General features: G+C 40.0%; 1 protein-coding gene across 1 annotated transcript in view; it reads right to left on the reverse strand.

Annotated features, from left to right (window-relative positions):
* Positions 1-1,113: 1,113 nt before the first annotated feature.
* The window catches only part of stxbp1a (syntaxin binding protein 1a), a 30,713-nt gene continuing 7,698 nt past the window's right edge, over positions 1,114-24,128 (reverse strand). The window contains exons 2-19 of the mRNA XM_073478687.1: positions 16,435-16,484; positions 14,857-14,938; positions 14,680-14,756; positions 13,292-13,370; positions 12,136-12,239; positions 9,614-9,762; positions 8,821-8,905; positions 8,502-8,632; positions 8,272-8,379; positions 8,092-8,152; positions 6,981-7,046; positions 6,814-6,894; positions 6,405-6,543; positions 5,459-5,568; positions 5,089-5,190; positions 4,564-4,649; positions 2,631-2,785; positions 1,114-1,261 (exon numbers count right to left, since the gene is read on the reverse strand). Of these exons, the coding sequence (XP_073334788.1) occupies positions 1,152-1,261; positions 2,631-2,785; positions 4,564-4,649; positions 5,089-5,190; positions 5,459-5,568; positions 6,405-6,543; positions 6,814-6,894; positions 6,981-7,046; positions 8,092-8,152; positions 8,272-8,379; positions 8,502-8,632; positions 8,821-8,905; positions 9,614-9,762; positions 12,136-12,239; positions 13,292-13,370; positions 14,680-14,756; positions 14,857-14,938; positions 16,435-16,484 (1,775 nt within the window). The 3' untranslated portion in view covers positions 1,114-1,151. The remainder of the gene's footprint in view (positions 1,262-2,630; positions 2,786-4,563; positions 4,650-5,088; positions 5,191-5,458; positions 5,569-6,404; positions 6,544-6,813; positions 6,895-6,980; positions 7,047-8,091; positions 8,153-8,271; positions 8,380-8,501; positions 8,633-8,820; positions 8,906-9,613; positions 9,763-12,135; positions 12,240-13,291; positions 13,371-14,679; positions 14,757-14,856; positions 14,939-16,434; positions 16,485-24,128) is intronic.

Raw genomic sequence — 24,128 nt, forward strand, 5'->3', positions numbered from 1 at the left:
CGACCCCCTCAGACATGGCCGCTCTTTAGCACAGACTTTACTTGGGCTGTATCCAAATGGGCGGACTCAAAGGTGTACTTCAGCCATATGCACTGTGACAAGCATCATCATGCAAGATGACATAAGCCTCTGATGAGCATTACACACATTATTTATTTGATGCATCTTAGGGTCAACTTATTTCCTCTTCATTCTCCAATATTATTTGGATAAATATTGTTTCTACAGGATGCAAATAAAGTTTCACCATACGTCCGTGTTGTATACATTTATGGATCTTTGTCTTATTGCATTGGCAATTTTAAAAATCATGCGCTGCATTCCAATATTCATACTACATAAGACTTAATATGCCAGAAAAAGCTTCAGTATGTCCCAATAGATAGTATGTCAAATGTGGTTTGCCAAAAAAACAAGGACGTCCCATTGCACCTGTTCGCATTTTGCATTACGCAAGCTAGCATGCTTTTCTATATTTGAACGCACAGTCCTCTGCGCAGAGGAAGATATGAGAGCACAGACGGATGGCTGTGCCCAAATCGCATATTTGCTTCAAATTTTGCACAAGGATGAAGGTTCAAGGCCCCATGTTTTAACAGTAGCATGTCCCAATTGAATTCCTTCTACAAAAAGAAAAGTATGTGACATGGAATGCAGCCACTGCGCCACATTCCTATTGCATTGAATTGTGGGCAGTTTAATCAGCAAAGTCTGAAGTATGAACCCAACCCGTACTCTCTAGAAGTCTGCAGAAAGTCCATGAGCCCTTTTGCGGACTTGATGACTGGTGGATTTGGACTTTGTCTGAAAGTGGCGTGAAGTTCGGACATTTGGATTCAGCCTCTCTGTAGGGACGTCAGGCAGGTTGCACCTGATTGGAAAGGAGGACTCCCACTCTGATTGGCTAACTCTCAGTATACACAGACTGGAGCCCAATGGAGCGGTCCATGCACTGAGGAGAGGTCGGGGGTGCCCATCCCTGAGGGACATGGGGAGGAGGAGGGTGGAACAGTAACTGGGTGATCAAAGAAGAAGAAGGAGGAATGAGGAAGCCCTTGTGCTGTGAAGGTTCAGAAAGGGCTTCTTTGTGCGGCTGCCTTTACTTTTTTCAGTGTGATTTCTCTCTCCCTCCCTCCCAATCTGTCTCTGCCTCACTCGGCTGAGGTCTCTGCGTCCTCAAAGGACACCCTAGTGGACTCTCGGAAGTCGGGGTGCTGCAGGTCCGATAAGAATTTGGTGGGGGTGAGCATGTGGGTGGAACCTGTGGAGGAACAGAGGTGGCTTCACCACTCGTCTCTCAGCACATGCCTCGCCCCCTCCCCCACTCTCTCCAGAAACAAAAGGGTTAAAAAAGACAAGCAACCTGTCGTACAGCACACACACACACACACACACACACACACAAATACACACACACAGAGACACACTCATCCACTGACAGTACACACACTCGCCATGTTGCACAAACACATAGAGGTTGGACGCACACAGAAAAAAGACAGAAAAAGACATGGCGTTGCTGCAATTCAAAGACAACAGTTGTTTTAAAGACAACAGCTGAAGCAGAGCACAACAGAAACTAACAAGACACTTTCCATCTATAACACAGACTGGCTGGCGAAGCTTTAACACGTCAAATAAACAGTACAGAGGGGCATAACATAAAGGGCTATTTTAACAGAAGACATTGCACACAATAGGCAGGTTGTAACGACTATCTGCTGCTAGGCCGACAACAGACTGCTGTCATGAAGCGGCTGCATGGAAGTCAGAAAGGAAATTGTTGTATTGTTTTAGGTGGGTTCTGTTTGCAAAAAATGAAATTGCTGATGTGTCATTTTTTATAAAAGGGATTATACATATTTATCGTCGATGTTTAAATAAATATCAAACCACATTTAACCCATACTGATTCTTAAAGCTATTATTTATTTCTATTAAATCTAGTTTGTAAAATATTGTTTTTGTCAGTGATAGTAAACCTTCAATAATTTTGTACGGAACAAACTAAACTCCCTTATAATTATCTTTCTGCTCACTTAAGTACAATGTAATCCCAGAGAGCAATTCTTAAGAACTAGCAAAAAAGGTTAATTAATTTCACCCGATGCTGACAGAACATCTTTCTTTTATGGACTGAATTTGTACTTCAGCTCAGCGTTACTCTGTCCATTCACCTCACTTCCGTTAGTTCCCCCCATGTTTCTCGTCCCCTCTATCTTTGTTATTTAAGCTCTGTCTCTGTTCATGAGCTGCGTCCTTCTGTGTCACTTAGAGGACCTGGAGGTCAGACCGAACCTGAACCTGCTGTTCCAACCTCACACAGTCCTCTGAAAATGTGTCAAAGGACGTGGCCCCCGAATAAGGACACTGCTTTTATTAGTTTACAGACTTTCTATAAAACATGAGCCACTTAAAGACACGTCCACTCTGCGGCTGAAAAGCAGTGTTTCACCTCTAACCACACACAACAGTGATGTCATGGTGTCCTGAGGTACACCTGTGCAACACTGCAGCAAGGTGAGAAGTTAAACCCCGGAGTGGTGGGTGTATCTTTGAGTAGCCAGCACATATAAACTTCTTCTTGCTCTCGGCCTGCGCTCAGTGGCGCCTCCTGTCGCTCTACTCACCAATGATGGCCTCCCACTTCCCATTGGCCTGTGTGACCTCATAGGCGCAGCGCATCTCGCTGAAGGACACGCCGCCGATGATGAAGACTATGACACGTGGCCCAGTGCGGTACTCTCCAGGTGTCTTGTTCTTGTGCCAGTGTCCGTACCGAGCACTGCCGGAGCAGGAAGGAAAACAGGGTCACGTTATTACAGTTTTACAGCTCGTTTTGTTCCCCTTATCATTGCATCCTAGGGTATTTTACCCTTCCTTTCACAATTTTGTGAATTTAATGTGAATTTATTGTTTATCCAATGGCAATGACATGATGACTGAAGTTTCTCCACATTTTAAACTAGTGATTGAAACTCACTTCATTTTATTGTCCAGCTGATATAAATAAGATGAGACAATAACTTGAAATTATGAAAATGCTAAAAAAAAAAAAATGCTATTTCACCCTGAATTTTGCTTCTCAGGCACTGTTTCCTTTCAGGCTACATACAGGCTGCTCCTGACTGACTCCTGAAAAAATGCTACAACTGAACATTAATAAAAGTTAGGGGAGAAAAGACACTTTTTAAATGTTTGTGTTAATATTATAATTTAAATAGCAAGTGTAATTTTTAGTAATATTACTGCAATACAGAAATGAAGGCAACATTTCTAATTCTTATGTTGGACCACCAATATTTTATTAAGTATGAAGATCAGTTTATGTTATACTGTCATGAGTATATCATATAATTAATTCAGTTAATGTTTTTATGTGTTTTTATCTAATATGAAAGGATTATAGAAAATTGGTTAAGGCGAAATAAACCCAATGTCAGGAGTTACTGCACTCAAATGTGCTTAAACCTGCAATATCTGATGTTTGGGCCACTTGGGGGCAGCAAAAACAAGCCACAAACTCAATAATATCGCCTGTTAAGTTGATAAGGTGACATGTTAGCTCACAGATGCCTGTTTACACATTCAACAGTTACGAAGCAACATTATAATTATTTGGAGTGAGTGTTGAGTACAATACTCTCTCTTCTCCTAGCTCTGTTCCTGGTGTCTCCTTTCTGGTTTTGGAAAAGTTACTATCCAAAAAACCAAAACAGTGAGCAGTAAGATGCTATAAAGCTCTGTAGAGGTAAAGGAAAAACACGTAGAGTCGGTGCTAATTCTGTTGATTTGTCACTATGAGCAGCCCCTTTATATTACACACAGTCATTTGTCATTTAACGCACAGTCATTATAAAAATATTGATGGCAGCCACTTTAATTTGGGAAATAAAAACCATCTGCATGTGTGTGACTCTCCCTGACTAACCGACATGTATCTTGATGTGATCCTCAATGCTGTGTGTGTGTGTGTGTGTGTATGTGTGTGTGTGTGCGCGCAGGGGAGGGACAGCAAATGAGGCAGATCAGTTTGTAACAGGAGAGGATTGGATACTGAATCAATACACACCAGCAGCTTGCACGCACACTGGAGTGTAAGGATTAGTGGGGCTGAAAGTGGCCCCATCACACTCCCCCCCCCCCCCCACACACACACACACATGCAAGTGGAGTTGGAAAATATTGACGACTTGCATTCAGGTCAGCTTGCTTACATTTTGGCAGAGTTTCCAGAGATGGTGATAAGCAGGAAGACATTTCCACAGTGACTGAAAACAGCTTTTTTACTCACTTTACTTGTAAAAACACCATATTATGTTCTTCCTCATTAAAATATATACAAGAGTTGGTGAATGCCTGAGCTTGTATCATGCCTCCTATCCTCAGCACTGAGGTCTGTGTGCGGCTCACTAACCTGCCAGTCATCAGCATCACCTCCCTGCTCTCCATTCCTCTCAAGTATTGATCCGTTAGACTCATTTCCCTTCCAAAAATGACTATTGATCAGTTCTGGCTTCCTAATTAAAAAAGGCGTTTACTACTGTGTGTGTTTGTATCTACCTGACTGCAGTGGTGCTGAAGTTGACAGTGGAGCGGGTGGAGATGTTGGGGTAGTGCTTGGCGTCCAGCTTTTCATCAATAGTGTCCTGCAAGGGGGACAAAAAGACAAAACAGATCTTTGTCAGCACTAAACGCACACACACACAAACACACTTCAATAGGGGCTTCACCGTTGCGTCACATCTCTTAGCAACCATGCGTGGCTCCAACATGGAGGTCCATTGGAGAATTGGCTTTGCACAAATAAGGGGCTAAATATAGTTGATGACAACCAGGCTGGCAAAAACAGATGTGGTTCGGTGGGTGTACGTCAGCTGGAAAGTAAATAATTCTGTTATATTTGAGGAATTTGAATCCCACATTTAGGTTTGCTTGAGTAAAAATAAAATATTCACAGTGAAGCTGTTTTTTTAAATGAAAATCTCCGATATGGCTGCTGGGGTAGCAGGTTAAATAAAGCCCTCCTTGTGTTAAACAACAACAATTATGAAAAAACAAACAGGGACATAAGCCCTTCAAACACACCTCCATGATGTCCTTCACCAGTGGTGTCCAGCGGGAGAGCTGATAGGTCTGCTCGCTCACACGCTCCTTCCTGTCCAACTTCTTTCCTCTGCGGAGGGTGGACTAATGAGGGACAGAAGAGATGAGGAGGTGAGAGAGAGAAAAAAAGAGAGGATGATCAGAATCACCTGAATGTCTCTCATATTAGTCATTCACACTGTTTGGTCCTGTTTGGTCCTGATACAAGATAAATGAGGAGAGGACATGGAACATATATCTTAAGCAAATAAAGAGGTGAATATAAAGTAGAGGAGTAAAGACTCAGAGGGCATCACAGGGAACCAGATGATGGAGAGCAGACAACAGAAGCTTCATCCAGTCAGGATCTTACGTCTGTGATGATGGGGACGCCCAGGTGAGCCATGTTGGTGATGATCTCACTGTCCTCAGGGGGGATCTGAGCGTGCTGGATCAGCTTGTTCAGGTTCTCCTCCGTAATGCCTGAACACACACACACACACACAGGTCATGTTTTTTGTTTTTTTGAATAAAGAAAATATGTTCTGGGATGGAGGGGAATTCATGGTTTATAACTTGAGTACAAAAATAACACCATTTTATTAAAACTCTATATTATATAAATTCAGTAGCTGTGTAGAAATGCCAGGTGATGTCTGAAGGCTTATTTTCTCCATCTGTATCCTGTCAAACATCATGTTTACAGACTCATGCTGGACAGCTGACTTATTCAGGCTCTAATTGAGCTGTATAAATTAATTTCTTAGTTAATATCAAACATACAGAATATCATTTCTGCCACTAGGGGTCTCTGTGTCAAAACAACTGATTGATTGCTGATGAAATTCTTCAAGCAGAAATGTACAAGTATTACTCATGTACATGTTTGCTGACTTCTTTCCTCACTCTCTGATGTATCAGCTCAAGTTTCCTCAGAAGTTCTAGCAACTTTGAGTAAAATTACAAATTTCTCTGGGTTTGAGTGTTTGGTTAACAAAGGTCTTATTGCTTTTGGATATTTTAATGCAAAAATGTACATATTATGTCTTTAATGAGTGATGGACTACAGCGACACTAGCATGAAGAAGTACCTTTTGTACTTCAGTGATTGTTTTTTATTAATTCAAAGCTATTTATAATTTTGATTATTATATTGTTCATGCTTCAGATAACAACTGTGTGGTGAACTATTAGGTAAAAATAATTTAAACAAGAAATCAATTAAAACAAATACAACTAAAAATAATAATTTGACAGGAACATGTACTTTACAAAGTTTACATGTTATTTCTTCATGTCACCTGTAGTCTCCTCCTTACCATTCTTGAGGAAAATGTAGAGCAGGATGATGCGGATCTTGTCATATGTGCTGACGTTGGCATCCAGCAGGATGGGAACGATGGCCCTCATGGGGTCTTTGATCTTCTCTCCCTCAGCGTCTGTGCCCATAGCCAGATCCTGGAACAGAGAACACGGGTGTCACATGTTTGTCATTTAACAGCCTGAATACACATTTCAAGTGTTTGTGAAAGCATTTCATTTGCAATTACAGAAGATTTCCGAAATCAGTGTGTAATTGATCCATGTGATTTCCTCCTCCAGCACTACTCTCCTCTTTAATCTCTATTTTCTCTCCTCTCCTCTCCTTGTTTCCATTCCTATCAACTCTTCTTGTTCCTTTACTCTCAGCTCTCTTTATTTCCTCTTGCCTCTCGCCCGCCCTCTCACCTGTTCGACGCGGCACAGCTTGTCCACTGTTCCCTGGTAGTGCTTCATACAGTCCTCAGCCAGCTGCAGATGAGTGGAGTACTGAAAACACGAAACACACAGTGGGTCAGCATACACATGTACACACACAGGAAAAATCACACACACACACACATAAACACACACACCTTGCTGAGCTCCTTCTGGTACTGAGGCATCTTCTTTAGCATCTGGGACAGATCCCTCATTGTGGTCTGTTGAAACAAAAGCAAAAGGTAAAAGTGTGATGATGTCGACTTCAGAACAAGTTATTATGAACTAGATAACAAAAATGATTGACAACAGATCATATTCATGTTGGACTTTAGTCTCATGGCAGACCAACCAGCTGGCCACATCGCTCAACACTTGAAGAGTTAAGTTCTCCACCATTGAGAAACAGGAACGGCTCAAAACATAATGTAGTTCTGTTTGAAACTCTTTGATGATGAACGAGACTTGATTGAATTTAATAATACTGAATTACGAATTTGATGTAATGCTGTCTGCTCTGTGCTACAAATTTCAAATGAACAAAAATTGAAAAAAGAGAAACAGAAACATCAAGTTTCATGAAATTTCTGATGCTGTGTGTATATTTTTTAAATATACTTAAAGGAATAGAATATTATTAGTATATAATATTTATAATTGTCACTAGTGGTTTCCAGTCTTTATGCTAAGCTTAGCTCAGGTTAGTATTTTCTAGTCTTTATGCTAAGATAAGCTCAGGCTAGTGTTTTCCAGTCTTTGTGCTAAATTAAGCTAAGGCTAGTTGTTTCAAGTCTTTATGCTAAGTTAAGCTCAGGCTAGTGGTTTCCAGTCTTTATGCTAAGATAAGCTCAGGCTAGTGGTTTCCAGTCTTTATGCTAAGTTAAGCTCAGGCTAGTGGTTTCCAGTCTTTATGCTAAAATAAGCTAAGACTAGTTGTTTCAAGTCTTTATGCTAAGTTAAGCTCAGGCTAGTGGTTTCCAGTCTTTATGCTAAGATAAGCTCAGGCTAGTGGTTTCCAGTCTTTATGCTAAATTAAGCTCAGGCTAGTGGTTTCCAGTCTTTATGCTAAAATAAGCTAAGGCTAGTTGTTTCAAGTCTTTATGCTGAGGTAAGCTCATGGATTTAGCTTCACATTTACAGACACAAGAGTGATATTGATCTTTTTAGCCAACCTTTTTGAAGAATTAAAGAAGTTAACCATCATGTGAGATAACACTATAATACCAATATCTTGGCAATACTGTATTTTCACTTTTTTAAATTTACCTTCTCCCCAGTGTTCATCCTCTTGCTGGCGGAAAAGTCCTTCAGCTGGCGTGTCACTTCCCTGATGACAAACACAGACAGCAAAGGAGAAACAGTAACACATGAGAGAAGAGTCGTTGTATGACTTGATTCAGTCCAAACACATATATAAAGAGATAAAATATGAAGAAAAGTACTCACTGGGACACCTCGGCTATGTGTTTGTGTCTCAGGCTCACCCACAGGTCATCGTCTTCATGCAGCAGGACCTCCTTCTCACGGGAGTCTCCCATGCCGCTGGTGTCATACCTGAAGAACATGTCAGTATTTTACTACACAAATTCTGCCAAATGACGTTTACCTGAATTAAAACACAAATATAGGCATCGCTAGCAATAATTTTTCTATTTTGTCATTTGTGTTTTTCGTACTTGTAGACGTCGTTCTCAATGGGCAGCAGGTCGTAGCCCATGGCCTGGAAGGTGAGCTCATGCAGGACAGGAGAGACGGGGTCAAACGCCCTGTCCAGGATGATCAGCTGTGAGCGAGCCTTATCTGGACCCTACAGCGAGGCAGACACCAGATACAGGAATGAAAGGAGCGAAAAGATTAACACACATATATGATGCTACACATATACGGTACGTCTGATCAGTTTGAACTATTTTGCAACAAGAATTTAGGACAACAGGTAAAAACTAAATAAAGCAGGAATATAAAGGGACATTAAATGTAATGAGCTGAGCTCACCTCTCCCATGGTGGGGTCATCAGCCTTGTAGGCGTCCAGTTTGTCCTGAACCAGCTGGGCCAGGGTGGAGTTGTCCTTGTACTCGCTGACAAAAAGGACAGATGGATTGTCAGATGGGCGGACAAATGGAGGCATTAGGACGGAGACAAGAAGAAAGATAAATGTGAAAAGGAGGAGGGAGAAGGACAGAGACAATGACACACATTTAAGCAAGAAAACAAGAAGGCAAGAAAAACATTTTGATAAAAAATACTTTTCAGACATTTTAGGAGCATTTGACTGAGGGACAGCTCTGTCTCTGCTGCACTTTTCAAAGGACACTGATCTCAAGAGGGGAAATTGTTATGGCAAACCTGCTGAATCAGTCCTGTAAGAATTATTTGATGACTTTGAGGGACACCGTGTGATTTATGAGCCCTTTTTGCACTCTATAACTGAAGAGCAGTACTACTGGCTTTTCTCTTCCTAACTGTCTCATCAGTCTCATTACATCTTTTTACAGAAGCAAAAGAAATTAATTTTCTCATTTTAAGTATTTTTAAGAGGTAAATTAACTCTTTTGTAGAAAGAAAATGAAGCAGACACAGATTATTATCCTTAGCAGGGTATTTTTTGATGATTTTAAACAACGTCTAGAGGGGATCTTTAATACTTTTTTTTTTTTAGTGGCCTTTAACGAACACCATTTCCCTCCACCATCACGGGTTAGATGTCACTGGCTACAGAGACATTCGCACATTACAGTTAAAAAACTTGCAACAGCCGCCCTTGATCAGCGCCCCCTGCTGCTCACCCTCGGTATCTGACAGCAGGATACTCCTTCAGGGTGGCGCAGAGCGTGGCGATCTGCTCAGCCAGCCTCTCCATCACTGGGTTCTTCAGCTGGGTCTTGTGGGGGCTGTAGAAACTGTGGAAGGCATCTGCATTGTCCAGAGAGTACACCTGCACACACAAACATGGACACAATTTAAACTCTACTTCAGCCAAAACAGATTGTTGCCTTCCTACTTTCTGCGAGTGTTTCCTTTTTCTAATGTAATGTGCACACTGCTCTGTGTAAAATAGAGGAGGTCACTGTGCAGAGGCAGCATGTTATCTGGCTGTTAAAACCAGCTGTAGGTGTTTTGATTAAGTCAAACACAGCTAGAATACATTTTCTCTCCAGTTCTGTTATCTGTTCTGATCCTCTCCTTCCTTTGTTTTTTTCATTCTCTTTGTCTCAACTCTCCTTTAACCTCTTCTCCCCTGTCTGTCTCTTCTCTTCTCCTCACCTCTCTCATTTAATTTAATTTCCTTATTCTCTCTCTTGTCCTCCAGGGTGTCTACAGGTACCAGACTCTTGAATTTAAAGGGTTTGAAGAATTCTTAACCAAATTTCCGACTCAAGCTTTGCAGCAAAGTATAAAGGTATGTAGTCCAGACTGACTAAACCTTGTGCAACAAGGTCAACTATACAGCAGTAACTCACATGTTAGGTCCATAGATTCAATATATGGAACATTTGAGACTCAGTTTCTGTACCCGTGTTCACTTTCGGGTTTCTTCTTCAAAACAAAACGCACAGAACTCCAGTCCCCACCAGTTACAGTTACATGTGGTCGCATGCCAAGGAAGGTTTTATGTAGGAACATGGTTATTAGAGTGCGTTAGGTTAATCTACATTTTGCCGACAGGTCAGTGCAAGTAAAAAAGGAGTTCAGTGATAGGTTTAAAGATTTGTTACATCATAAATGGAGACTTTTACTCAGAAGAGCTTGACTCATTTTGTCAAAAATAGATTATAAGATGGAAAAATTAAATAAGATAAAATGTTTGTAACAATTCAGACCTCACACATTCAAATTTAAGACTATTTAATGACTTTATCAGCCTATTATTTAAAATATAAAACAATTTATTTAAAACATTTCAAGACTTGCAGACACCCTGGTCCTCATCCTTTTCTATTTCCTCTTTCATCTCCTCTTTAAGCCTCTCCTGTACTCTGTTCCCTTTTCCTTTCTTCCTGTTTCCTTGTTTCATCTCCTCCTTTTCAATTCTCTTTCAACCCTCTCACCTCCTCTCCTGTTTCATTTGCTTGTTTCTTTGTTTCTTTTCCTCCCATTTCCCTTCCTCTTCCTGTATTTCCTCTTCTCTCCTCTTCCTACAATCCATTTCCCCTCCTTGAACTGGTTTTGTCTCCTACTATCATCTCCTTGTTTCCTCTCCTCCCCTCCTCTTTCCTCTCATGCATCACTCACTACCACTCCCACCTTCCACCCCATCTGTCCTCAGTCACATGCTGCTCTGCAGAAGAGTCCCTATATTGTTAGCCCGGCTACCATTGGCTAGCGCCTGCTGTAAAGATCCTGACTCATCCAATGGAGCGAGAGCCTCAGCCTGTGGGCGGGGCAATGAGGCAGCACTTTGCCTGGAGCAAAAAACCATCGACTCTGAATTAATCATAGTAGACAGGAGAGGAGCAAAGCATTGTGGGCCCAGCAGCATCTTCAGAATAGTGAGAGAGAGGACGATGGACAGAAGGAAGAGATGGAGGGAGGGAGGCAAAAATTAGGGAGAGTATGGTTGGGGGAGGGAAATAAAAAAAATAAATAAGAGGAAAAAATTAAAGGCTTGTTGTTGGAGGGCAGCGAGAAGAGCGAGCGCATGCGACGTGCAAAGGCAGGGATGGAGGAATGGCGGGATTGAAAGAAAAAGAAAACAGAGGGATGGAGAGAGAGAGGGAGGGGGAGGGAAAAAAACATGACGGAGGCAAGAATTTGGAAATACATCAAGGGTGGAGAAGCAGGTGGGAGGAGGGAGCGAAGGCGATGTGACAAACGGGAGTCGTTCTCGAACAGTCTGGCATTAAACAGTTACTGGTGAGTCAGCAGCGTTTTGCCAGGTGACCACCAGAGTGTGTTATTTGTGTTTCTCTTGTTATCCATCCATGACTCCAACAACCAATTATCTCACTGTTACTATTCCTGTCTGTGTCCTTTACAGCATCTCTCTCCTCCCACCTTGGTCCTTGGAATGGTCTTAATCGATCTCTCGCTCTCTATCTCTGGATCTCTCTCTGTCTCTCTCTCTGGTTTTCACTCACAGTCACTAACAAACAATAGAAGTGAACCCGCTTTCATTCATGGCCGACAAAGAGGAGAAGAGGAAGGTGAAGGGAAAACAATCCAGGGGCCAGATAGACTTCACAAAGATACACTCTTTTAGTCACATTTATAAATACATTTGTTCGTGCTTGTGTTTTAGAAATCATTGTGAAACTAGGCCATCACTACCCTCATTACCCAACATCATTACACACAGCTGGTTATTTACCTGAGACTCGTAGGGCAAGAAGGCGATGTTGATCTCCGTCAGAGTCTTGATGGACTTGGAAGCGCGGCTCTTCACCAGTTCGTTGAACAGAGGATCAGGGCAGGCTGGAGGTGGTGAAATTGAGAAAACACAGAATTATAATTGTTGGACAGATTCTGATTTTTTCAGGAAAATCAGGTTTGCATTGCATTCACAGACAAATACACTTAAAGAAGTATTTCACCATTAGAAAGATGGTCTTTTCATCAAACCGGGGTACTACACAGTAGAAAGATGGAAATATTTTTAAATTGGTGCGATATGATAAAAAAACAGAGGAAAAAGGGCTGTGGTATTTACTTTTGGTCAAAAAGTAGAAAAATCTACATGCACTGCACTGGACCAATAAACACTCCTGGTGGGTGACGTACTGAGAGTTAGCACTTGGTTTTGGCTGTCTGGTTTAAAGCAGGGAAAAATGGCAGCCTGGTCACAAGCTTTCTTGTGTTACAAGCTAAACAGTACATTTGGAGTGGGATATAGGCAATGCAGTAATGGAAAGTTGATTCATATTTGATCAGCAGTGCCTGGTTTAACAGTTTAATCCGATTTTCTAATCCTCACCTGCAGGTAACTGCAGCTTCATGGTAGCTCCATACTATTGATGGATATTAATTAATTGGGTTCATCTATCACCACTGTGCAATGCAAGACCAAAATACTAAAAAAACAAACCCCCAAAAAGCAGTATTCAGCTTCAAAATATCATTCTCAGCCGACACACAATGACAAATGAGAGAAAACGCAAATTAAAATAGCCAAAGGGACAATGGGAGGATCTTTTTGTCCTATTCATTTATCAAATTAACCAATTTAATTAAAGATAAACTCCCTGTTTTATTCCAGCATTGTAAATTACATCCCCAAAGTTGTTTCCTCTGAGCTCACTGCTGATGCTTCGGAAAAGGACAAGATTTATTTTTGAAAGAAAGTCACGAGGAGCTTTGCAAACAGCACCGCCAAAGAAAACAATAAAAATCTTAGAAGCTTAGAACATAAATAATTAAACATTAACAATAGTGAATTGAAATCTGCAACACAAATATGTTTCAGAACAAAGAAGACAGTGTATTACACACAGTCATGCTGGAGCAGGTCTTCATGTGTTTATACTCACAGTCAGTGAAGAAAACATGGGCTGCCTTGTATTTAGCTGAATGAGGGTCTTTGAAGTCACCGATGAGGGTGTGGACGGACTGAGGAAACAGACGATCAGAGTCAGACTGAAGAGTTCACAGGAGTATGTTCACTACAGTATGTGTGTATCAGAGTGTACTATTCAATTTATTAAAGCTTTATTGCTCTGATGTTTCCAAAGTCTTGACATGAAGAGTGACTACTAAAGCCAAATGACATTTTTAAACATCTTTTAATATCTTTGCTTAAAAATAATTCTTTCTATATTAATTATCCATTCAGTTGTTAAGCTTAATGTCATCTTATCATACATACGTCTTATCATTTCCTGATGACTCTCTTGCAATGGTTAATTTTTCTTTCATTATTGTATAAATTATTGTATTAATGTCCAAACTATCTGTTTCTTTTGTTCTGTAATTCTGACTCCAAAGGTTCTGTATAACATATTTATATTACACTTAAGGCCTTCTCAAACCTGCTTTAGTGATACTGTATTAATTCTGGTATTGTCTTCAATGAAGAACGAACAAAATAACATTTATTGATTTTTGCTATACTGCAGACACTAACTAGCTTTAGACTGGAAGAAACTGCTGCACCTACAATTTGTGTTTGTTCACCATGGTTTATGTTACTCTCTCCAGTGGCATGCATTGCACTATATTTTTGATCCAAAGTGGGTGTTCATGGGAGAATTAGGAAACCATTTCATAATATTATAAAAGTTGAGACATGAGTGGAGAAGTGGAGATAAAGAGGAGCTCCTACAGGAATAAAACGTAGGACAGGATACTTAAAGAAGCAGTAGTAGACCCCAGAGGGGGATGTAGGCATGTTTTAAAAATGTGTTGCACTGCTGCTTGTCTATGTATATCTTTAATTTGTTAGACATACCATTGAATTGTATGATTGATATTGTCATATGCTTTATATTGATTTTGGTTCCAAATGCAAGCGAGGCGTTAAGAGAGTGAAAAAAGTTTATGTTTGTTACAGTAAGAACTTGCAGTGTGATGTATTGCATAATAACAGTGACTAAAAAATCAATAAAGAAAGAAAGAGTTATGGTATTGCCAAAGAAATGAATCAGAATTGGAGAGCGAGAGAGTGAGCATCGAAACAAAGAAGTGTGTGTGTGTGTGTGTGTGTGTGTGTGTGTGTGTGTGTGTGTGTGTGTGTGTGTGTGTGTGTGTGCATGTGTGGTTTGAGTCAACAGCCGTGTGTTTGGACACACAGCAGTGTCTCTGTTCTCTGCTAAAAACACAGACCTGCTGCCACAGACACACCTCTGAATGTACACTATGGATGAGAGAGAGAGAGAGAGAGAGAGAGGGAGAAGGAGAGGGAGAAGGAGAGCATGCACACCTTTTCAGTGGGTGTAATCAGGAAAATGGCCTCCAGGCTGGGCAGAGGCTCTCGACGCTTGTTGATGTCCTCCACAACTAGAGGAGGAGGAACAGACACACGTACACAGTTACACAAGTACATACACAAACACGTAACAGTGCGGAAGAAATGAAAGCTGCGACCACTGTTTCTTACTGGTGATGCCTTCTGTCATGATGTCTGTCATCTTGCAGCAGGACGACAACATCCTCATGCTCAGCTGGTCCACAATCAGCGCCTGGCAACAGGAAATAAGACAGTGACTATACAAACACACTTTATTACATGTTGCTAACATTCAAACAAAGCTTCTTTTTTTTTAGCTGATGTTCATTGATGATATTGTAAATGTCTTTTAGCCAATATCAGTAGTCAGTTCTGTTTCAATGTCCAAAACTGTGTCAAACAAACGGATTTAGGACATTTTTTAGTAAATATTGTGACTGTTTGGAATATCCTGTGGTGGTCAGCAGGAAATGCTACATAGCCATCAGACATCATTATTCATGACTGATTCCAGGTCCTCGAAAAATATTTGACTAATAGATTATTTGGCTGCACCACTCATACCCACTTAGAGAAATGAGAAGGGCTTGAATTGGGCCACTGGCACCAAGCGCAGACATGTTAAATTTCGACCAGCTGCCCAATACTGTTATCACTCAGTATTGCAGGATGCAGTTAATTCAAGTGTTGAGCAGCTTCCTTTTAAACATTCTTGGAAAAGGCAACAATGGCAGCTGGTGTGTCAGGTTTGTGTCAGTCTAAAATCCATTAAAATATATATTTTACTATCAAAGAGGACAAAGAAATCTGCAAATATTCACATTAGAGAAAATGGAACAGCTGCTTGTCTGGCATTTTTGCTTTAAATTACTTAAACGATTAATCGATTATCAAAATTGTCGCCAATGGTATGGACGCCCACAGGGGACAATATAAAAATGTAAACTTGAAAATGAAAATGTAATTTCTCAATAGCATTATAATTTTCAAAATATGTATGTGTTATCTGAGTAAAACTAAAATGTTAATGAAAAATTTGGGGTGTTTGGGCGTTCTATGACATATCAAAATGAAAATGAAAATGAAAAACCTGTTTGAGAGTTCAACTGCTCTAAAGTGGACATTACTCAAATGGCAATAAGCGAAATGCTGCCCCCAGTCTATTGCATTTACATGTCATCATGCTTTTTCAGTGACAAAATTAATATAAGAATGCATTTGCAAAATTAAGACAGCACTTGACATTTAATTTTCCAAGACTATACTGCTCTGAAGTGGAAATTAATTAAATATAAACTCAAATTTTAAAATTAAAATACAACATAGGCAAATTAACCTAATTTTCCAATTGTGTAATTGGTCACTTTGCAGAAAACTTCATAATGTTTTTACTGGCTGTTGTTCAAATACTGGACAGGGAGGAACATTTTCTATCAGATATAAAGTTGCTGCCGTTAGTAAACGGGCCTGCAGATTTTCTTTTTCCCAGAATGTGCAGTATATATATAAAATAGAACAAATAAACAAAGCTTTAACTGTCTTAATAAACTAGAAGAAAACAAGAAGAGCTGCAGGGTTTTGATTTGAACTTAGTTCTGAAATAGTATGACATGTTAGTCATTGAAATATTTTGATGTATTTGGTTTAAGTCAGAGCCTTTCACATCGGGGACCCCTCCCTCTCTCTATTAGATCCAGAGGTCATTATTTCAGCATATTTTCTTCTTACCTTCCATTCTCCCTTCTTCTTCACCTTCTTGATGACATCATTCATAATCTCTGTAACAGAAAATAAAGATCATCAGGAATCTTAGTGGTGCATGTTGATCTGACACACAAAGATGTTTTAATGCATTTAAACAGGAAATACTAATGAAAAGGCACACACACACACACACACACACACAAATACACGAACAGGTGCATATATAAATAGATACATTCAGGGAAATATATGTCACAAATATGGCTTGGTTGTTCTGTCGTCTTTGAGCCCTGCAGGCTGGAAGATTTTGTGCTCCAATTATTTGACAGTCCTGCTCGGCTATACTGACAGATGACTCTGTGGGGTTATTTTAGTCCAACAGGAGGTTTTTTTTAGTTTTTTTTTTAAACTTTCAGTTAAATACGGGTTGAGAACAAAAGGGGGCTAAGTGGCATTTTGGGAAATAATGAGTTATATACAGTGTACAACATATACTGTATATCAAATGGCGCTCTTGGTGAGCTCTCCCTACAGCTGACAGCACACACGTGAATTCTCCACCAATCAAGTATCACTAATTAAAAAAAAATCCCAACACTGAGCACTCTGAACTGTTTGAGGCCAAAAGCATGTAAGTGCACTTAATATAATATTTTTTTTAATTATACATAATATATAATACATTTCAAAATACTGTCCATTAAGTAGATATGTCATGCATATGAAGTATTACTATTAAGGATTAAAATGACAATAATACACAAACAACGTAACAATGTGTAGTAATGTTTTTGTTTTGGCTCACTGGCTCTCACCCCTGCAGTCTCAAATGAGGAGTAAAAATCTTGCCAACTGTTTCAGCCACTTAATCCATCCGTATATCCAATACCTGCTTATCCTTGAGGGTCACAGGTTGGTTATTATTATTACATTATTATTGGTTGGTAATAAGAAACAATTACTTAAGAACAAGGAACCAGTAATGACGATGGAGGCAAATCTTTATGTCCAAACTGACCAAACTGAAAATTGACAAACTGTGCTTTGTGTATACACAAGAAAAATAACAACATCTTAACTAGGTTTTTGTGAAGTATATAACCACCTATATAACCATCTTCATGTGTTAATATGTTTCCCTGGTAAAATCAAAAGCAAAAATACATCAATTTCTTCAATAACTATTCTTTATACCCTACCAATGCTACAACTAAAGTACTGCTTTACTCCATAGTACAATAGAGCATTGAGAATTGAGTCAAAAACAAGTTGTCTTTTCTCAATTCAACTCAATACATTGAGACTATAGTGGAAAACAACATTATACTGCCCTACTGGTACAAATTTGTAAATCCCATAATGCAATTCCTACACTGGAGGATAATAACATGCGGAAGTCAAATACAGCCTCCAACAAGGTTAATGACCACAGATCTACACCAGTGGAATAAATCATCCTGATGGGGAGTGAATACAAACACAGGAGCTGTTGGGAGGTGATTGTGCTTTGTTTCTCAGTGATCTCAAAGATCCACAGAGGAATAATAATCCCATCCACTGCGAGGTCACGGCCTGATGCTCGTGTTTGTGCCACAATACTGATATTAGCCTGATCACTTTGCCAACCATCTGCCAGCAGTATTAGAATAAATCCATTTAGGGTGAATTACTGTTTAACATCATGCTGGATCGCTGTGAATATAAACCACTAAGCCCTCCGACCGCGGCTAAAACCTGCAGCCACACAGACACTGATGGATTACTACAGATTAAAAGGACTCGTACAAAAAAGATTACAAATCACACATCAAACAATGAGCAGGGATGTGTTGGTGCCTGTCAGCTTCTGCCTCCAAGAGAACCAACGGTAAATTCTTCCAGGTGATGGAGACGCCAGCTGCTGATCGGCTATTTTCACAGTAACAGGGAGGAGCTGAAGGCCACATAGTAGCATAGAAGGTAGGATGAAACGAAGGATAGATAGATAGGATAGGTTAGAAGGAGGGATGTATACATAGCAGAGGTTATTAAACCGGAGGACGAGCTGAGAAGTGGGAGTGGTGAGACAGAAGTGAGGCAAAGAGGCTGCATGAGGTGAGGAAGGGAGAGGTGCATGCTGCCGGTGTTACTGATGATTTGGTCTGTTTATCAACACTGTTAGCAGCTGGAGAATATTAGTTTATGCCCCTGAATGCTGCAGTTACTTTAAAAAATAACCCTGCTCCTTCTTCATTGGAAATTATTAATCATGCTCTTGGTTCCAAAACTTAGAGCATGGTTGTGACAAATCCATTAATATCAACGTGTTTCATAGTGATGCCATTCTCTTGTTTTTTATCTGAGGGGGTCCACAGTGTCAGACCTGACAACCCTGCTGTATAAGATAAAAGGTCGAGCCCAACTTATACTGGAATTTTGGGGCCAATGCTGATATTAGGGAGTAAGTAAAACTCTGATATCAATACATCGGCCTACACGCACACATTTTTGTAATAATCCCTCAAATGTGGTCATCAAACCCTTGTGATAAGGTTACAGTATGTAATGGAGGCAGGATATGTGGCAGTGTAACAATAAACTTCCGGTGAACTGAAAATATAAATCACCTCAAGCATCTTATGTTCTGTGACCAAAAAAAATAAAAAATAAAAAATCTCATATTGGCACATATCAGACAACACATACACTAACACAACTGATACTGATGTATCTGTGACAGGAGATTTATCGACCTCTAAAATCATCTGGCTGATAAATAGGTCAGACTCTAATAGACCATAATGACACGGCGGCCATTTTCCTCTGACATCACACTCAGGGTGGGTAGCTCAAATGTCGTACTGCTGCGCTCCAGGTTGCAAGTCAAATAAATGTAACGAACCTAACAAATTATCATTTCACTGCTTCCTGATTGATATGACACAGAAAAGACAATGGGTAGTGAAAATTTGGAGGTACATCAGGCCATATTTCAAGGTAAAACAACATATTTGATGACCTGTAAGCTTCTGTTAGACAACAGCTAACGTTAGCATTTAACCACTTCCCCGCTTGATACACATTACATGACATGATAGGAATGGTCTAAATTCATTCTAAAACATCAACACACATCTTGGACACATTGAGTTAAACCTGGAAGCAAAACGCAGTCGATGTAATTAAACTATAATGTTTACTAAGAAGTGGTTGAATGCTAACGTTAGCTAAATATGTTGTTTTACCTTGAAGTATGGCCCAATTCCCTTCCTAGATTTTCACTATCCATCATCTTTTCAGTTGCTGATCAGACAGACGCGGCCATATGATAAAAATTTGTCAAATTTCCTAAATTTATACAACTTGCAACCTGGAATAAAGCAGTAAAACATTATTCCAGCAGTTGAGCTTCCCACCCTGAGCGTGACATCAGAGGAAAATGGCTGCCGTGCAAATATGGTCTATGGAAGGAAGGGTAGATAGGGTAAAGGGAACGATAGAAGTACAGATACTGTATATAATTCATGTTTTTACATAACCCTTTAGTTATGTACTTTATATGAACATGGCTGAAATGTAATTTGTCAAAACACTGTATAATTTTAAAAGCCGCCTGTGTGCTATATGACTGAAATTTGACCGAGTGAATCCTGAAACACTGACAGGCAGACGACGCCCTACACCTCCACTGAGTCAGAGGAACTGTATCTGACCTCCTGTGGGACATATGATCTTGGAATAGTCCCAATATGATTCTCACTAAATGACGGAGAGATTCCCAGACTCAGCTTCAGTCTATTTCCAGCATCTCCTCTTCTGTAAGCTGCTGTGTCAGCACAACAGCAGGGGCCGGTACGAACTGAAGCAACACAAACAAACACTGACATGCTTGAGCTTTTATTTTACAAAGGCCTGAGTACAAATCTGTGTAGTTGTAAAATTAAAGCTGATTCACTTTAGTTCCTAAAAAGTCGAATTGTTTTTCTTCCAGCAGCAGCTCCAGGCCACGGGATGAGACACCTCTACAAACAAAGAAGCAGCGGGGACATCCGTCACTTGTTTCCCTTTTCCTCTGCAGCAGCTGATGTTTTTCCTCTCGTTCTGTGCTGCAGCATTTTTCTGATAAAGGTTTTCTGAAGTCAGCTCCAGTCACTTAACTGATATACTAGTATAAAACAGTTTATACTATTTGTTAAATGTCTTTTAAGTGATTCTCTTGAGTTTTAATATCTCACAAACAGTCCCTAACACATTAATGTTGATTCAAATTAAAACTTAGTTTTCAAAAAGGGTTCAGCAACAACATAATTTTTGCAAATCATGTTGGTCAAAAAGGGGCTAAAAATTGAGAATTAAGTCAAATCGATGTTGTTATTGATAAATAGTCTGGGCAAATACATATGTAAAGATGGTGGGCTGCCAGGCTGGGGATGCAAAGTTAAAGCTGCATAACGTTATAAAGCTAACATTTCATTAGACAAGCAGGCATACAGCATTTAGCTACTCAGTGTGAGTTTGAGGTTAACTTTACAGATAAAACAGTTAAATCTGGGGACAAATATGGCGTAACTGGTAATGTTTTTGATGTTCACTGGTCAGTATTAGACAGAAAGAGAGATGAAAGAGCACGCTCTACTACTTTGAACAGCCACACTCTCATTTCAGTGCAGAGCGTCAGGTTGGATTTACAGACACACCCTTTAATTCCACAGATATTCCCTCACTCCTCTCTTTCATCTCCTGTATTGACCTTCACCGAGTCGTGTAAATAATGAAACTATGATGATAAAATAGTAAAGTGCATGCTGCACGTCACGCTGTAACTAATGACTGAGAATGAAGATCAAAACCATGTCAGGAAGAGACCGTACTGTCGATTTTTCCTTTCTGACCTCCTGATAGAGACACAACAATACAGGAACACACCAGTCAGACAGAAGGGAAGGGAACTAAAAAAACACAGTGCAACAGCTGTGTCAACCAAACAGGCAGATTGGCACGCACACAAACACACTCCTGAAGAGCCTCCTCATCCCTCTCACTTCCAGTTTAACAGGATACACATCCTCATGAAAGTGCAGGAAAGAAAATGAAGACAGACTTAATGTCACATTCAAGTATAAAGAGGCAGGATCTTCCTTGAAAAAAACGAGCTGACCAAACACAATTTAACAAAACTGAAGCAATATTTAGCCACAATAAGAAGTGTGATGTGACTGGGTCAACACACAGGCCTGACACATTATGCAGCGGTGAAGTGCTGACAGTTTCTCCCTTTGCCTCGTCGTTCTCCCCCCTTCAGGGACTTTCACCTATGAGTACATGACCCATTTTTTCTCTGGATCTCGGCTTCACAGCAGCATCACTCCCGAGAGAATCCGACATGGATGATCTTAAAGAGACAGGCTGACGATTCTGCAGGACTCGCACTGAAACACAACGACAGCCCTCATCGCTCTTCAGTTCACTGGGTTTTACAGTCCTGGTGAAGCTTCAATTGTGAGGTCTCAACTTAAATAAGCCAATGTAAAAATCAAAAATCTTACCATGTATAAAATTGACTATGATACAACCACCGTCTTGGTGGTTGTATCATAGTCAGTTTTACTCATGGTGAGATTAAGGTAAAAGTTTACCAGTGAGAGTCAACTAGAAATGTAGCATCATGAGCTGCTATGGATTCCTGCAGTTCAATATCTTGAGCAATAATTTAAAATTAATTGACTTGAAATGTAATACTATATGACAAAACCAATCTTGAAAGCCAGAGCTAGTGTGTGTTCGCAGCCTGATATTTAGTCTGCAGCCTGGTTGAACAGGCCTGCACTTACATAACACCACAGCCACCCCCAACCAGAAAAAAAAGAAAAATCTCATGGAAGATCGTGAGCTTGTAGACTCTCTGGCCTCAAACATCCATCCATTCAGAGGTCAGAGGTCATGCAGGCTGAGGAGGGGTGCAGGTCACCCAGCCATGACAGAAAATGGACTCATGTAAGGACCCTTTCCCATGACCTGCACCGATGGGTGATGGTAGATTATGTACAGGAGCAGAAAGAAGTGTTATGAGACCTCACTGCAGGGCTGTATATCTATATGTACTGTATGTTAATGATAGTTCATGGTCTCTGGTGACCGTGTTTGCAGTCTGTCAGTTGACTGTCATGCAGTTTTCATAAGCAAACCTCAATAGCTCAAATTCTGAGCCAATGCAAAAGGTGTATAAAAGACAACCCTTTCTATTTTAGGCAGTGGGCCTAGCAGAAAACATCAAGATATCAACGTCTGAAGACTCCAGATAACCACCTGCTGAGACACAACAATTTTATGTGTAAAGACATAAAGATCATCTCAAATAAGTATGTTCCCTTATCATTCAACAAATATAAGTTGCTAATAGAGAGGTGAAGTCCCACCCCTTCAGGTGTGCCCCAATCGGACCTAATTTCTGAAAAAAATTAGTCAGTGACGGAGGACTTATATATTTTTGATCCCGTTTGAGTTGAACCATGAATGAACAAATATGATGTTTGTCAATTGAAAACATAAGATAGTAAGAGATAAGAAATGAAAGTAAAATACCATTTAGTTTTGTGTAAAAACAGTGATCTAAGTCGTCTCGCTCAACATACGTCACCAACACCAACATGGCTGTCACCTCAACAGAGAACAAGTGTTTAAAAAAGGTGAAATCTGGTCATACTGACAGCTGCAGTTACGTGAAAGAAGGGTTGTCACTTTTGCAACTGCTGGGTGTGTACTCTTTCTAATCCTGTACTTTCACAGTCTTATACTTGATGAATTTAATGACAAACTTGGACTTTTTTGAGCTGAAAAATGAACTTTTAATCGACAAGCATGTGTAATTCATGGCACGATTCAAATGGGATTGAAGAAATGATTGTACTGTTACACAGTTCATTCAAAATATGCATTTAATCACACAAAACATCACTTAAGGACTTACATTTTAAAGAAATGCTGCACAGAATAAGAACTTTTCTTTTGTAACGAGGTCAGTGACAGCCAATTGATCGATAACTATTGTGCAAAACCTGCTGTTGTAACACTCCTACTGGACGCCCCCAGTGAGAATTACTTTCAGCAGGTATGATATTACTAAGATGTTCTTTTAAGATGATAAGAAATCTTTTGTATTTTCAACACATTTGATTCAAGACAATACACTTGTGCTTTAACTAAAGTGATGAAGGGGATGTTAATTGAGAATTAGTAAGGGAGAGGAACACCTTAAGGTATTTCATGTCAGATAAATATTTGAAATTTTTACAGAAGACATAGTGAAATAAATTCTTATCTTGTGCCCTGGCATGAACTTGTCTCCTGGTATTTATCAAATATCATATAAATTTAACTCTATGTCAAAATATTTGAATGATTCATCCTCCACTGTAGGTTGAATGCATTCATTTATTCCAACAAATGTCGTTTGGGGCAACCAGAAATCAAACCACAGTTCACTTTGTCAGCTTGTGGGCAACAATGCTCTCAGGGCATAGAGCACAGGTGCCTCCTAAGAGGTGTGTAGTCGGATGTCAGATGGAAAAACAGTTTGTTTTCCACACAGTGAGGGGACTACACATGCAAATTCTTCATCCGTCATGTTTACATCTTGTATTTGTTATTAACCTGCTCTGTCCCAATTAAATAAACAAATAAACAACAGTGTGGCTGCAGTCTAATTTCTTCAAATTCTCCTAATAATGCAGGTGAAGCAG

Source organism: Pagrus major, chromosome 12 (assembly GCF_040436345.1).
Source record: "Pagrus major chromosome 12, Pma_NU_1.0".
In the NCBI taxonomy this organism is placed as follows: Eukaryota; Metazoa; Chordata; class Actinopteri; order Spariformes; family Sparidae; genus Pagrus; species Pagrus major.